A 16,996-nucleotide genomic window follows, 5' to 3' on the forward strand; every position below is an offset into this window, starting at 1 on the left:
GGAAATGTTGAGTCGGATTAGTCTAGAATCGATTAATTTTATGGAAGAAAACCTTTCAATCAGCCGTAGTCCGTAAACTTCACACGTGTCGGGCTGTGATTGGAAGGACTCGTAAGAAATCGGATTCCTAAAGAATGGAACGTATCTATGATCTTATAGGGGGGTCGACTGTATATAATTTATATATATTATATATAATAATATATATATATATACACTTAATATATATATATATATATATTAAGTTGGACAGATTGACTATTTGGCATGGCGTAGCTTGGCTTATGTGGCTCTTGCTTCATAAAACACTAACCAACCAACCTGAAGTGTTTATATCACAGCGACATGGTGGGTTGGTGCAGAGAGAGGTGGCTGCCACCAGCAAGAACTGGTGTTTGAGTCTTAGCCCAGGTAAGGTAATAATAATAAATAGATGTATTTACAGGCAACAAATGGCAACTTCAGACAAATTCTGGTGGGAGGCAAGACATGCAGACTGTATGAAAGGGGTAGATGGCAGTGGCACTGAAGGCAAAGTGGAGAGGCGTGCGACCAGAGAGCTATGAAAGTGGAGCATGCATTTTTTTATGGTAGGCATTCCCTGACTTTTCAAGATTCTGCCCATGAATTTTTCAGGACCCCTTTTCCATGCGGTGTCAAGTTATAGAAAATGACATAGGCAATTTTTTACAGGGCTATGTCTCGTGAAGGATTGCATGTAGGGATATGGTTACTTTGACTTTTGTGTTCACTGAAGAGAGTTTGTTAACCCCATCATTCAGAGCTTGAATTGTGCCTACTTTAGCCTTAAATTCCTATACTCTACTACAGGCAGCTAGGTCTAGATTTAAGATTAGTATGCTACAAAATTTAGGAGCACAGCAAAGACATGTCTTCACACTATGAAAGATGAACACTAACTCTGTTCAGTCACGTTCATTGCAATATGCTGTCACGCATCCTCGTGTAGAATGAACACACAACGTTGCAGGACGTGCTTGTGCATTTTCTGCCAAACACTTTGTAGGAACTTTCGGTAAACCTTTCTGGTGACAGTTGTGCTCACTGGAATTAACTTTGTAAAGATGACACCCTCATGGTGGTAGGGTGTAATTCTGCTTCTGCTTCTGCTCCAATTTCAACTGAGACCTGCAAAACTTTTTCAATCGAGGTGAACCTTCCACTAGCTATTTGCTGCTTTTCGATCTCAGTTCTGGCTCAAAGTCCCTATCCCAGTACTTGCCAATGTCAGTAATGCATTCGATGAACTTTGACCCCAAGACATTGAATTTCCAAGTCCATCGAAGTTTCCAAGTGACGAATGTTTCTGTTCTGATGTGTGTTGATGTGGCACCCACCTTGCAGAGATCACCGGTTTTTTGAAGTTGAGTGTGAAGATTTGATGTGCCAGAAAATGTGATATTCTTACTTCTGCAGCAATTTTGTTGCTTCATGTGCGACGTCTTCTCCAAGCAGTTCTGAAACATGAGCCACAGTTGCTTCATCAGTCACAGTTTTTGGTCAATCGAGATGCTTCGGTGGCCATGATGAAAATGGTCTGCCGAGCATGACATTGTGCTTCGATTGATGGTATCACTTCCACACACCTCTACTAATGCTATGTGAATGTCTGGTTGTAACATAACATAATTCGATTTTCATATAGGCCTGCTGATCTTCACATGTGATAGTACTGTACCCGAGTGTTCTGTGGATACCGTGTCACTCATCTGCTCAGCACTTGTTTACTGCAGTCTGTCATGCCAGAAAAGCCATGTAGAATTCTTCTGTACATAGTTTAGTTGTCTAGTATTAGTTTAGTTTTAGATTCTAGTTTAAAAAAAACAAAAAAAATTCCCATTTATATGTATCGGGTCCTCACGTACCATGTAATCTGTATTATTTTATCATAGTAAGCTAATATTTTCATTCTCTCTGCGTGTTAAAATTGTAATCTGTTCATAACGTTATTGTGACATTGCAGTGTTCAAGGTTAGTTTATACCTACCCATAACTAATGGGTTTTGCATTTTACTGTAACCGGACCATTCCTTGTAATTGTTAATACTGTATAACGGTCTTGTCAACTTTTGTAATTTTAGTTATTAATAATTTCTGATGCAGCACTCTGAGGTCCTAATAACTTTTTTCAGCGTTACTTTCTCCCTTTTCCTTTATACTTCTCCCTTTAGAACCCTTCCTTCAATCTTTTTTTCACTTCTTTCTCTTCGTAATGGGCTAAGTTTGCAAAAGCAGACAGCCTTTCCTTCTACTTTATTATTATTATTATTAGTTTGTCATGCCAGATCTTGTCTGTTTCTTACGTCTGTGAGAATGCATATGCAAGCATTCAACATGATTGCATCTACCATGCAGAAAAGTTGCCAGATTGTACAAGACTTGCTATCCATGTACAGTAGATCCCCCTATAAGACGGTAGATACGTTCCGTTCTTTATGAATCAATTTTGTAGGAATCATAGTTTACAGACTACGGCTGTTTGAAAGGTTTTCTTTCATAAAATTAATCGATTCTAGACTAATTCGACTCAACATTTCCAAAATACGTATATTTTTTTAAAAATAATCCGTATAAACTACGTTATAAACAAAAAATTGTAGGATTGCTTACCGAGTGTGTACCGTTCGACTACGCCCGTTGCTAAAGCTTGGTTTCGTCGCGGAACAGCGCATCAAACCGCGGCCGCGATTTCTGATATTATTTTTCTGCGAAAACTTCGTTGACCTTTGGAGACATCCTTAATATAAATAATTTTTATGGCCGTTAAATAAGAAATGTTTCTTTCACAAGAAATGTATAAAATTACAGTACTGGACAGACGATAGGTCGCCTAACTCGCCGTAGCGTGACGCTAGACGGCGAAAAATATATATTTAATTATAATAAAGTTACAATAAATTAAGTTAATATATAATTATATATACAGTACCTAATTTATATATAATTAATATATAATTATATGTACAGTACCTAATTTATATATTAATTATATGAACAGACGATACTAAACTCAATTTATCCGCCTAAACGTCCGTAGCGTGGCGCTACGGACGGCGGAAAAGTAGTTCGGTTGCCCGATGACGTTTTACGTATTATAGGAGTTATTTTTACCGTTGTTTACGGATACTGCCACAATTTTTATAGGAATCATAACTATAGGAAACGGTTTTATAGGGGTATCTACTGTATTTTTTATTAAAATTTTTGTTTTGAGTTAAACGACAGCAATCATCAAAAGTTTTTATTTTCAACTTAAATTTATTCATAATTTATATATATAAATTATCTAATACAAATTAAATGATTATTCATCCAAATATATTACTGATTGTATTAAATATTTTTCTTACAACATTTGATTTTTATTTTATTAATGCAGTTTCTCAGAAATAGCATAGAATTTGTAAAAATTATAACTTTCAAACAATTATATATAATTTATAACGGCACAAAATCCAATTTTTCCACAACGTTCAATTCTATAAATTGTCTAAAGTAGCCTACTGACTGAAACATATTTTGATCACCAAGAGTCAACTTGCTTCCAGATGTAACTCCAATTTGAATCTTTTTCCCAGCATCATTTTTATATATTAGAGGACCTCCTGAATCACCCTAAGTTCAAAATGTTCACTTTTATAGAAAATATTTTTAATATAAATATTGTACATTTTCATTCTATGGATGTTTCATGTGTATATACTTACATACATGAGAGCAACTCCTTCTTTGGCTGCAATAATTCTGGAATCATCATTTGGTACACCGTTAACAATCATCGTTGATGCATCGATTATATCTAATTCTGCAGCTCTAAGACAGTATTCATAGTCTGAGTACTTTAGTTCTAAATTTAAAATATATTATTAAAACAGTTAACTCATGATAAGATTATATTACTATGTTACTAAAATTATCTAAAATTATATACACTACATATAAACTACATTCAAATTATAGGCATTATACTAATTTATGAAGTAAGTAACAGAATGATTTCTAGCATCTTTCGACATATCATGATAATATATACATATACAGTTTCAAATTATAAGTATTTACTGTATTGATGAAAGTGACAATATATTAAGAAGTATCCTCAATATTGATGAGAAAGATCGAAGGCGCACTAACAGCACGCCTATCACCAATATCTGACATTGAACAAAGTGAACTTTTTTAAACGACTATCCTGAAAAATAACATGACAATCAAATAAATTAAGGATATCATTTTATTAATTAAACGATCTCCAGCTGAGCTGACTTTTAAACAATGTATTTTACAGAATTATTTTAGGAAAGTTATTAAGTTAAATAAAGGAAATATGTGATTTCTTTTAATAGTCTAGCAATGCCATTTATACCAGTCATTTGTTCATCACATGAAAAGATGGTCTATTTTCAGATTCCGTATTTAATCGAATATAAGAAAACCTAACACATAGGACGAGGTGCGACTTTAAAGATCAAAATAAAGAAAATTAGATTTATTAATACAAACCTGATTTTATTTTGTTTAATCACAAATAAAATATCAAATTCTTGTAAATGCACACATTGTCCAGCAAAAATTACTGGCGTTTTAAACTTTAAAATTAAGGAAAAATCTTGTAAAATCAACGACATAATTTGTTCACGTATAGCTGGACAATCGGGAACTTTTTTTGCCAATTTTTAACAGTTGAATTCACTCTTCATCGATTACACTTAAGAGTATCTGTTTTCACATGGACATGAAATACAGTAAAACTTATATTGCGCTCCCGTGTAATTTTGGAATTCAATTCAAAAGCTTTGCTTTTCCTATTGATATTCATCTTTACTTCTGACAATACAGAAAAACATTTCAAACGATCCAGATAAATTACTTTTGTATTCAAACACCAGTAGGTGAGAATCCGGTAAAAACACGAATACACAGTTTACAAAAATTATTGAAAAAACGTTAAAAACTTTTCGCTCACGCGTATAGGACGACTAGGTTTTTGAAGCAGTGAAATATGAATAAAAACCTTGTCTTATATGCGAATAAATACGGTAATTGAATGTTTTTCGAAAAATAATGTTAGATTTTTAGTTCGTAGTTTCTTATCTGAATAAAAAACACAGTTAAAGTACTGTATAGAATTTCTACATACAAAAAAATGTAAATACAAATGGATTAAATTCGTTTAGAAGATATCTTAAAAGTCAGTAATTCGTCTGAAATCCTATTTTATTGAATTTCAGAAGAATTAGTGAAATTTACTGAAACGTTGGATAGTCGAAACAAAATTTTCGTATTTATTCTTAGAGCAATAAATTGGATATTGAAATTATATGTTCTTAATTACAAGATAGGGTAATAATATTCATAATTGTGAGAATTATCGTTTATAAGGATGACTAAATTGATAATATATGCAAATTACACGAAAAAAGCTAAACGTCGATTAAAGCCAATATTAAAGTAAAGTAGGTAATCTGGGAGTCAGACAATTCTAAGAGTATTTCATTATTATGTATAACAACGTATTTATATTTTAATTTCAGTTCGTGCATTGGTTATATACTTAAGGATTTTTGTATGAATTTAAAATAAAGACTACACTTTCTGTCACAAAATCAACATATTGTGGAGGGATTCCAATTGTGTAATATTTTTGGTCTAGGATAAGCACGGGAATTTATAGTTAACTTTATAATGCATAATTAGGATTTGGTACTAGTTGAGTTGGCGGAAACCTGTGAATGGCGTGTTTCATATTGGAGGACGATTAGATTAACTAGAAAACAATTTATTGAAATTAATTAACATTAACGGTGGACTGAAATACTGGAGGTATATTTAATTTATACAATTATAAAATTGCAAATTTGAATGTCTGAATGCTTTCATAAATTTATAGAAGTTAGACATCAACCGAATTAGGAAATAGCGTTTGTGTTTTATTATTTTGTTTCATATTGAACCTTAATTAATATGGAATTGTTTTTGTTTTCCTACATGTTTACATTACAAAAGTTAATATGTCAAACTATAATGACTTGGTGTTCATGATTGCATCAATGCTCACATAGATCAAAATAAAAATAAGATTTTTACACAAAGAAAAAAATCACATTTTCGATTTTATCTAATGATCTAATACTAATCTAATGATATGAAAGGAAATCATCGACTGCACTGTGATAAGCCAAAAATTGATTATATGCCAAGTGAGATTGCCAAGTGAAATGCCTCCTGGCAGTTCGTGTATTGAATAGTGGCTGTTATTTACATGTTAGACACGTGAAAAAACCCGAAAACTTCCACTCAACTATCCCGTTGTTCAGAAGCAAACATACAACTAAATATCAGTGTTCAGTGGTTTAAATCATTTGACAGAAATGTTAGTTTTCAAAATCTTAAATGTAATGGTTTGATAAAAAGAAAGCTTACTGGCCATTTATACGAAGATATTTCAAGTAAAATTACATTTGGTTTGAAAATGGGTATCTTATTACTTAGTATCTTGTTTCATTTTGTCAAGATATCATCAACAGTAAGTTCTTTCAGTAAATTAAAAATGTATGAAATTTAATGTGCGAGATGATTTATCTTTAACTAGTTAATTTTTCCTGTTGCTGCTTCAATTGCAATTAAAGTTTTGCAGATGAGAAAAGTCAGAAAGATTGAAATTTTAGTTCGGTGGATATTGGACGATATTCGTATCATTTATCTGTTAATCCAAATTATCAAAATACTGATTGAAAATCTGATGAAATTGTTGTTTTTGTAATTTCTTTATGATTTTGTATTGTGTTTGTCACTTTGTTACTTTATTCTTAAACAAATAATTTTTATTTGTTTATAAGTTTTGTAGACGCTTTTAGAACGTTATGTGAATATTAAATTATTTTACCATGAAAGGAACTTTTAGTATATCTATCTGTAACATTTCGTAACATTTAAAATATTTTAAAATTTGCCATTAAATAATTTTGTGTAAATTTAGTTTTTATTACGAATGCATAGGGGCTAGGGCCTGATTATTGGAACTCTGTTTTTCTTAAAGGACTACAATTTCTACTTATCCATTGTTACCAATATTTCGTCCGGAAGCGGTCGAGTGGATAAGTTTACTAACACTGATAGTCGTGAGTTCGCACATCACCAGCAGACTGGCCACGAGATTTTTTCTGCGTTCACCTAACGCCTAAATACTGAACACATTTCAATAGAATGTCACCTCGAGGAGGCATTCCCTCCGGCAGATTGCCCAATTTTCGCATTTCATATGCACACAAAGAAATGAACATTTGTTTGTTTGCATACGAACAACTTATATCATTCTGCCAATTGACACTCCCATCTCAGTTGCATTCTTGAGAGACCGTTGGGTTTTCGCGATTCAAAATATTATGTTCAATGGTTGTTGTACTTACCAACGTCGCCCCATCCGACGGCAATTGCAGTTTTTGAATAAAGCGTTTTATCTTGAAGTGGTATAGCGATCGGTACCGGTTCTGGTTGAGTTAGACATAAGTCAGCAATATCATTTTCTAATATTATCAGAGCAATATCATTTCTCATTTTCTCTTCATCAAATTCTGGATGTTCAATTATCTTTGAAAACTGTATTATTTTTCCCGTATACATGTTAGCACTTCCTATTCTTCCAAACAGAGCACCAACTGGAATTCTGTAATATATGAAAATTACAAATAAGGACAGAGGGGAAAAAATGGACTTCAAGATTAAATTTTATGATTCTAGGATGTTCAATAAGTAATGCACATAGGTCTTTTTCTTACTCAAGATTTATTTTTTTGCAAATACAAATATACCACATTATTCCCCAATTAATTGGCTGCAAGTACCCTTATTCCACATAGTCTCCATTTAAATCTACGGCTTTATGCCACCTAGATGCCAGACCATGTATGCCAGTTCGGTACTACTCGGTCTCTCTCTCAGCCACTTCCTGATGTCTTCTGTGATTCTCTCATCGTTGTCATATTGCTTTCCTCTGATGGCATTTTTTAGGGGGCCAAACAAATGGAAGTCAGAAGATGCAAGATCCGGGCTGTAGGGGGGTAAAGAGATAGTCCATCCAAGATTTGTGATCTTTTGATGTGTGCAGGCTAGTGTGTGACCTCGTGTTATCGTGTTGAAGGAGAATTTAGTTAACATTTTTATGGGGGTGAACACGCCTAAATCGTCTCTTCAACTTCTTCAAAGTGTTGATATAAACCCCTGAGTTTATTGTTTCACTGGGTGGAAATGTGTCAATCAGAATCACACCTTCAGAATTTCAGAACACTGTGGCCATAATCTTACCAGCTGAGGGTCCTGATTTGAACCTTTTCTTTCTAGAGGAATTTTTGTGAAGCCAATCCATGGATTGTCGTTTGGTGTCAGGTTCAAAAGGGTGAATCCGTGTCTCATCTACTCTGACAATCTTGAATAAGAAATGTTTATCAGCTTCATGATGTTCAAGCAACTCTTCACAAATGGTTCTCCTTTACTCCTTATTTTCAGTTAGGCACTTAGAGACCCACTTGGCACAAACCTTTGAATAACCTAAGCGGTGGATAATTGTGTTGATACTGCCCACCCACAGCGATGCCTAGTTGAGCAGCAAGTTGCTTGGTTGTTACTTGCCTGTTCTCTTGAATAAGCCTATTGTAGCGTTGAACTGTCTCTGGAGTCACAGCAGCGTGTGGCCATCCCCAGCGTGGATGATCTGAGAGTCTCGCTTTACTTTGTTCTGTCCTTGAGACTCTGCTAACCTAACGACTGACAGTACTCCTATCCACTGCTTCATCCCCATAGACATGTTGTAACCATCTGTGAATGGTCTCGTACTCCGCAAAAAGAAATTCAATCACAGCTCTCTGCTTGTACTTGTCTCAAGTGCAGCTGCTATTTTAAAACTAAGCTACGCTACAACCACCTAACGCAGGGGTCGGAATTAGCGGCTCGCGAGCCGCATGCGGCTCTTTGGACATAAACTTCAATTTCATCTCACTTCATTTCACCGCAGCCTTATAACTTATGAGTTTATGGGATAGAGCCGCCGAACAAACTTCGACTTGTTCTCCGTCCGCACATGACCACACTCGCGTTGATCAATATGAGTCGCATAAGAGTGGTAGCATTTAAAGCATATCTATATATATAACCAATTGAACGCGTGTCCGTCCAACCGTGTACCGTTATGCCGAAAACGGCCACTAGAGGCGCCTGTCGTGTGTCGTATTTCGCACATTTAAATTAATATGCGGCTCTCTGGTACTTTTGTTATCCTGTTTTCATGACAATTTGGCTCTTCTCACTTGACAAACTGCCGACCCCTGACCTAACGGAATTAACGAAAGCTTTGTACAACAATTGTTATTTTAACAATTGTTGTATAACTTTGCATAACGTATTTTATGCGTTATGCAAAGTTTCGTTTAATTTCGATGAAGGGCAGCCGAGAAATAAAATTTTGTGCATTACTTATTGAACGGCCCTCGTATATAGCATTTTCGGTTAGATTTCATGCAATTCTGAAACACTGCTTGACCATTTGCAATTGGATATCATAATTGCAATTTATTTATGTAAATGTTTAAAGAAGAAAGGCCATAAATAATCGATAACGAATTCGTTATCACACATTTTTACTGCAGAAAGAACAATATTAATACATAGAAAAAATTGTCTTATTTTTTATTTGTAATATAACTTCCAAAAAACATCCGCATAAATGTCTGTCATGTTAAAGCTTCTCTTATATTTCTTCACATACGGGTGAAATATCTGTTGCAATCAGCAGCTGTTACTGTGTTAACAGATTGTTCGATGTCATTTATAACGTCCTGTTGTCCCGAAAGTAGTACCTAGGATTGGCCTCGCTGTGTTTTTAATTTTAGAAATTTAAAAAATATTCCATCAATTTAAAACATATATGAAATTGATGGGATGTACAGTATATGAAAATTGTTACTAAGATATTGTAAATTGTTTTTATCTACAGTTTAAAAACGCAGTATGTCAATGAACTTTATGATTTTGCAATGAAAATAAGTCGAATGTGTTTGAATTCTATTAAAAGTCACAAAAAGTGGTTTAACCAGTTGTGCCTAAACTATATTCCAACCACATCGGTTCGAACATATTTCACACATTACTTGTAAATGATAGAAATAGACTTACTTTGAATTTACGAGTATATAAAATATAAAAGATATTTATGTCCCGCTTCGACTACAAATTCTATGCACTTTAGCATAATTAAAATGTCCAGGCACAAGTGATATCAGCTATTGGAAATATTATTAATTATTGTTTATTATTTTCCTCGATTAATAATTGTGATATTATTGTATAATATAGCAAAATATTTAAATGTGTTAAGATAAGCCTGTTAGAATTATATACTGTATGTTATATAACGTAATGATGAATTAAAAAAATATACTTATGCGTCACGTGAGCAGCTCCTAGTAATGTTCTACTTGTTATCAACGTGCAAGATCCTATATAATGTGGAGGAGATATATTCCAATAATATTTCTCGAAAATAGCCACCTGAAAAGTAAAAGTTTGTTTAGTTTTTTTGTTTTTCATCTAAATAATAATAGCAGCCACCACAATCAATGCCGACTAATTATTGTGTACAAAGAAAATCAAATTTTCATTTATTGTTTCATATTAATTATTTTATTGAGAACAATTTTGATAGCTTTTATGAAACTCCATATTGTTCTATAAAAATTTTTTAATCATTTGCTGTATAAACAGGGCTTGAAAAAAACACTTGGACATATTGGACATCAAGCAGAAATGAGAGATTATACAATTTATTTTTACATGTTGGAATGACTCATATGCAAATTCAGAAAGAATGATTAATTAATCAGAACAATAGAAATTTCTTGATATTTCAAATTTATCCGCGAATTTCTTATAAACGACATGACCAGAAATATTTACCACCATAATGTCACGTTGTAAAGATATGTTATTTTGCTTAACGTATCGTATGTACGGAAGTTTGATGCCTTGAATTCTATGCAATAGAATGTACTGTAAAGTTTACTTACAATTTCGAGATTTCTTGAAATTGTAAGTAATTAATATCTTCTATAACAGAGGTAAGGAATATGGATTTAAATATGAGAAACAGTAATCTTTGTGTTTAGTAGCCGTCTTTAATGCTTAATTGGTAATTACGTCGGAAATTCACTTATTACCACTTACGATTGTATTCATCGAGATGGTTTCAAATCGTAAGTTTCATAATCTGAGAATTCGAGCAAGTAACTCTTGATTAAGAATTACTTTACTTCCATATTCACCATCAATTTTAACGCTCGATTAATAAATTCTGGAATAAAAGTGAAGAGCTATATTACAAATTCTTCAATTTTCCTAGTGTTTCATGTTGTATTTGCGGAATCGTCGTGGCTAAACTAAACACGTTATTTTAAAGTTTAGTAGAGAATAAATTCGTATGATGAAAGAAATTATGCTAACTTCAAGACAGAAGTATTATTAGAATCACTTGTGAAATATAAAACTGTATTACAACATAACCAAGTGAAGTAACAGCTATACAGACAAAGGCAGAATATAACAGTAAGCACGGGATAAACTAGAAATGTTGCAGTGATGTATTCGTCTACGTAAATCCACTACTTATTTATCACTCGTAGCGTTTTTGCTTCTTTTGAATTTGTGAAAGTTTAAACTTATCTTAAAAATTGAATTTGTTTACGTCGTTTTACGAAGAGTTCAAATAAAACATGCGTTAAATTAGAATTTGAGAACTAACCTGTCGGTTCAAATGAATTAAATCAACAAGTAATGCGTGAAGAAAATCGATTTTAAACTGAACTCGCGATTTATTTCTTATTCGAAATGGAGAATACGGCCATTAGAAATACATTTTCATGTTAATCAAGTCTTAACATCTATCGTGTTAATTGTTTAATTGGATTTTTATTTTCTGGCAGATTTTTAACGATTTCGTTGAACACTGGTTGACACCTACCGTTATAAAGCGTATTAAATAAATTCATTCAAAATTTCTATTGTTGAAAATTTCCAATGATATCCTAAACTTTGAGATGCAGAAAAAAAGACTTTACGAGAGACCAAGAAGAAACAGCTTGCAAAGAAGGATATATATATTTAAATCTGACATTTATTGAAACACTTAACTCACCATAAACGGATAATCATTAATGTTGGCCAGGTTAGCACCAAACATTCTTTTTGAAATTGCTATATATGATATAAATAAGTAAAATTAGTTATCACAAATAAATAATAATAATAAGGAATTAAATATATTTGAGTTGTTGTTACTACTTGTTTCATTTCTCTGTGCATATGCATCCGTGAACACAATCAAAACACACACGAAAATAATTAGGAATCGCTTATTTAAAACTCTATAAAGAAAGTTAGCACAGAATTAAACACGAATAAAGTCACTTTTTATATCTACTTTTCATTTAAACGAATTTTTCCATTTATTTCTATTGCACTTACTTCAGAAAATGTTTTCCTTTTGCCATTATGACACACAAATAGTATGTTAGCATGTGACTAAATTATAAGTGGGGTTTATTTATATACAGCACATTTTAGTAGCTTATTATAAAATCATTGTTATAAAGCAATATTTACAATTATTAATTATTATTTTAATCTAACTTAAAAACAATTAGTAGTTGTTAACATTTATCATACTAATCATTAAATTTTTGAATTATTTCAAAATAATTTGAACTACTTTACTGGAAAATTTCGTTGACTTGATTACTACTTTTTTAATAACTGATAAAACAACACTTGTTTAACAAAGGACGTACTTTTTACCGATAAGGTGTTAAACATTTATTTTTTCGAAAATATATAATAGTGTAGCTTTTGCCTTTAAACACTAAGATACTTATAAACACTTGGGTTCTGAAACAGCACTTACCTTTTATTATTTAATCATCATATAATTTTTGTAATACTCCTCTCTACCCTCAAAATTCAATAGTTTGTCTTTTATAATAATGAAATTTGATCATAAAAAAATTTTTATAACAGATGACGCCACACATAATTTATTGATTAATGGCATCAGTAATAATTTAAAAATTATTTTTTTAAATAAAATTTCTTAACAACTGCGAAAGTTACGTAACTCGGTGCTGGATTTTTACAACAGACACAAAAAGAATATATCAGAAACCTTAAATAAAATGTAATATTGGTTTTGCGCTAGGTTGTGTAAAATATTTCAAGAAACAATACATTCAAAACACATCCTCTAATTTTTTTAAACGTTTCTTTTTATGAAACAGATTTTTAACATTGAAAAGCTATTTTTCATATATTATATTTATAAGAAAAACATTATGTTAACAACTCATTTTCTTCAGTTTCTCTGTAAATTCATGCCATATAGTTTTTGTACTAGTTAAATCTGTGAAGAGAGGAAAAAGCGAATGAGAAAGGTTTGAAAATAAATTATGAATATTATAATGATTTTTTTAGTGAAAACACATGAAACAATTGTAACAATGTTTTTATATCATGCATGAGTAGCATTTTCTTCAATGCGTAGTCTAATCTTAACTCCTCTGTCTACACAACATACCGGTAACGTTACTTAAACAGACCTTGTATTACTTTGAGAATCGCTGCATTATTCCATACAAGTATAATTGATGCATCATATGATATAATCACCATTCTTTGATGATCATGATTATGATCCAGTAAAGTTATTTATCTGTTCAGCAATAGTTATAGTCACATGCCATTAGTTTTAAAATACCAACAAACACAGTCTTGTAAGAAATTTCATTTTCTAGCAAAATCTAAAATACAAACGTTTCTTTTTTTGCAGAAATATCTATACTTTCATCAGCAAATAATATATGGAAAGACGATCTTTTCACTCCACCCATTGTTTGTAATTCAAGTACGAAGCTGAGGCAGGCAACTAATTCGAACGTATTATATCTACTACACCAACTCTCTGGTATGGTTGCATATTCGGTCAAATGTGCAAGAATTTGTTGCACGAAATGAATTTAGGCATTAATTTCAAATGCTAATATTTAATACAATGTTATCAAACAGTATATTAAACATTTGAGAATTAGATTTCTTACAGATATTTTCTTCCACTCATGCTTTATGGTGTTGTGAAATTTCTGTTAGCGATTGTAACATCCTACCATTTTCCTCGTGTATGTCTTAACCTCAGCAAGATGAATGCTCGATTTTTTATTTCTTTCCACATAATTCAATTTATTTTCCACATCTTTCACTTACTAAAATTACTCCCAGCTTTGGATTTTATGCAAATGGTGCGTGAAAAATCTTCAGTATTTCGGTTTTTAAAAATATCACCTATTGCAACTTTCTTTTCTGATGTGAAGACGCTATAATTCAGTTTATAAAAGCTGCAGCAGCCATACTTTTTTGAAAACATACACAGGCTATCTTCAACACAACGGTTTTTTCTTCTGCCTTTTTGACATTGTACAGTACAGTAGGAATGGAAAAAATGGTAATACTTCGTACAATATTAGAATCGAATATTATGTTATCAAAACAACTATTGCTATATTACTATAGTTACTCTTTCTTCGCTCATTGTAGCTCTTTGATACGTCTTGCTTAATTTATTTTCACAAATTTCTTTCACAACTGGCAGCTGAAGCAATGGTAGTGAAAAAAATTGATTAGTTTGTTATTATATTAAGTCTTTTGAAGCTTTCATTTGTACATCCACCGAAACAAATCGAAAGCTGTTTATCAGGAAAGATTTCTTATACAATAGGATGAGGTGCAGAAGGTGAATAATTTCGATATCAAAGCATTCGATTCTGTACTAGCAGTATTATCGATCTTATACATTTTGGAGTATATTTTCTTTTAAAGAAATATAAAGTTAAAGTTTATTTTTAAAGCTTGAAGTTTGATAAAAATATTAGTAAGAAAAGTATGATTGGTTACTATTTGATACGAATCAAGTTTCTCAAAGAATATCGATCCGATTGTTAAGTTGTAGTCATAGAGATGTATGGATTTCTTATTATTTACGGTGATAATAAAAATTATGTTGTTATTTTTTATTTACACAAGTGTGTGGATGCTTGAATTACCCAATTAAATAATTTTTCTTTCGATGTTCTTGATACTTTTCCTATTATCTAGCATGTTTAAAGTTAATAGTGAATTTTGAAAAAGTCAAGGAAGGTTTGATTATATGATCAATAATGAATAATTGGCTATGTATGTAACAGATACAATTCATCTGAACAATGTTTGGAAGATCTGAAAGTAATATGGGGAAAAAAACAAAACGGACTTAGTGAAAAACATTTTGCACCGCCATTAGTTTAAAATGGATTGCGCAATTGTACGATTTATTAGTGAGTGATAGAAATGATTCGGCGCATTTTGTTTAGCTCTAAGCTAAAAAACGCAATCACTGCTCATTTAATGTGATAGAATTTTATTTCTTTAAAAAAATGTAGACATTACGGCAATCAGACGTCAGAAAATACGGTTGTATCGTTTATTTCTGTGATATTTCTTTTTACTAACGTTTCTTACTTTTATACTACTGGAATTTGATCCAAAAAAGCAAAACGTAAATAGAGTAAATTTCGCTTTCCTGGGACACATTGGAAATAATCTATTTTGGTCCAATTAAGCAGATGCCCCAATTAAACGAACTAATAATAAATTATTTAATAAAATATGTAATACGTAAGTAAATAAATTAGTAGGTAAAAAATAATAATTAGGTACCTATTTTAATGCTTTATTAAACCAAAATATAGAAAATATTTTTACTATAAATTTGCCAGACTCATGACGATAGATATGTGATTCGCATAATTCTAGTGTTGCCAAATGTTAGTAGTGACGTACACAAGGGTTGACTATTCAATCCGTTTCTGATCGAACAATTTTTCTTTTCTTTTTTTTTAGTTAGAACATGTTCTAACTAAAAAGGGAGAAAGAAAAGGATTCGTCCAAAAGTCATTTTAAGATCTTCTTTTGAGCACAGTTTCCTTTACTTGGAGATGGGCCACTTCGGCGGGAGTGTCCGTATATCTGCCAGCTCGACGCTGCTCCCAACAATCGGATGACTGCTGTCTGAATCTAGACATAATTATGCACACAATTATCGTCTTTCGGAGTTGACAACACAATATAGAGTACGAAAGGGTTTTGCTAGTTAAACAAGAAGTGTTTGTTTATAGAATACCACCGAGATCTACAAGTTGAGGATACAGGTGTATATAAATATATTTAGAACCTTATAATGAACTAAACGATTTGAAAAATGACCTAGATGATGAGAAATGGAAGTAATGGATTCTGCCGAACCTCAACCGTTAAAGGCTTTAGAAGCAGTGCACATTCACAACCATTTATTAGAAAGATTTAATAAGTTGAAGAAATGGCAGGAAGAGCAGCAGGAACGTTTACGTTCCATACAAAAACTTCAGTGGCAGAAACTGCATGAACAACAAGAACATATTGATGCTATATGGAAGAAAAAAGCAGATGAATGATGGTAGTGCCAATGTAAATACTATAAACACCATAAATGCTCAGAATAATCCTATGCCAATATCTGTAACTAGAGTTAAAAATGCTTATAAATCAAAAGAAAGTCAATTTGTACAGAAGGAAGCAGAATCGGTCGTATGTATTGATGACGACGATAGACCCATTCGATCGGAATATTCAGACGAAACATCTTTTGAAGAATTACTTGAAAAACAGCTATCAAAGGACAGGGATATTCCCACTGGAAGAAAGTCTAAACCGATAAAAAAGCCATTCCTAAAAAAGGGAAGTGGTTTGAAGAAATATAATATTAAGATGCCTCCAAAATTAGTAAAGAAACCACCAAAGCAATTAATTGGTAAATTAAAACTGAAGAAAGAAGTTAAGAAAAATGATTTTCCGTCGACAGTGATCTAAAAAC

The 16,996-nt window shown here is 32.1% G+C and overlaps 1 protein-coding gene across 3 annotated transcripts; it reads right to left on the reverse strand.

The window, feature by feature from the left end:
• Positions 1-3,355: 3,355 nt before the first annotated feature.
• On the reverse strand, positions 3,356-12,574 carry LOC111628422 (trypsin-4-like). Of its 3 annotated transcripts, none has more exons than XM_023372200.1 (7): positions 12,532-12,574; positions 12,349-12,431; positions 12,203-12,261; positions 10,454-10,563; positions 7,431-7,687; positions 3,729-3,868; positions 3,356-3,636 (listed from the first exon to the last, which is right to left on the reverse strand). In XM_023372200.1, the coding sequence occupies exons 1-7, from the start codon at positions 12,555-12,557 to the stop codon at positions 3,460-3,462; spliced, it is 852 nt and encodes a 283-aa protein (XP_023227968.1). In that variant the 5' UTR covers positions 12,558-12,574; the 3' UTR covers positions 3,356-3,459. The 3 variants fall into 3 exon arrangements, with proteins under 3 accessions (XP_023227968.1, XP_023227976.1, XP_023227984.1); XM_023372208.1 differs by having other exon boundaries at positions 3,473-3,654; positions 3,733-3,868; XM_023372216.1 differs by having other exon boundaries at positions 3,516-3,654.
• Between the last annotated feature and the right edge of the window lie 4,422 nt (positions 12,575-16,996).

Source organism: Centruroides sculpturatus, unplaced genomic scaffold (assembly GCF_000671375.1).
Source record: "Centruroides sculpturatus isolate CEXI.00-Female unplaced genomic scaffold, Cexi_2.0 scaffold65, whole genome shotgun sequence".
NCBI classification, from domain to species: Eukaryota; Metazoa; Arthropoda; class Arachnida; order Scorpiones; family Buthidae; genus Centruroides; species Centruroides sculpturatus.

Excerpts from the sequence above, each read along its gene's own strand:
- LOC111628422 (XM_023372200.1), bottom strand. The coding sequence starts at position 12,557 with ATGGCAAAAGGAAAACATTTTCTGAA. Across the intron at positions 12,432-12,531 it reads AAAGGAAAACATTTTCTGAA|AGTTTTAAATAAGCGATTCC; the intron begins GTAAGTGCAATA and ends CTTTCTTTATAG. Across the intron at positions 10,564-12,202 it reads TTAATGATTATCCGTTTATG|GTGGCTATTTTCGAGAAATA; the intron begins GTGAGTTAAGTG and ends TTTACTTTTCAG.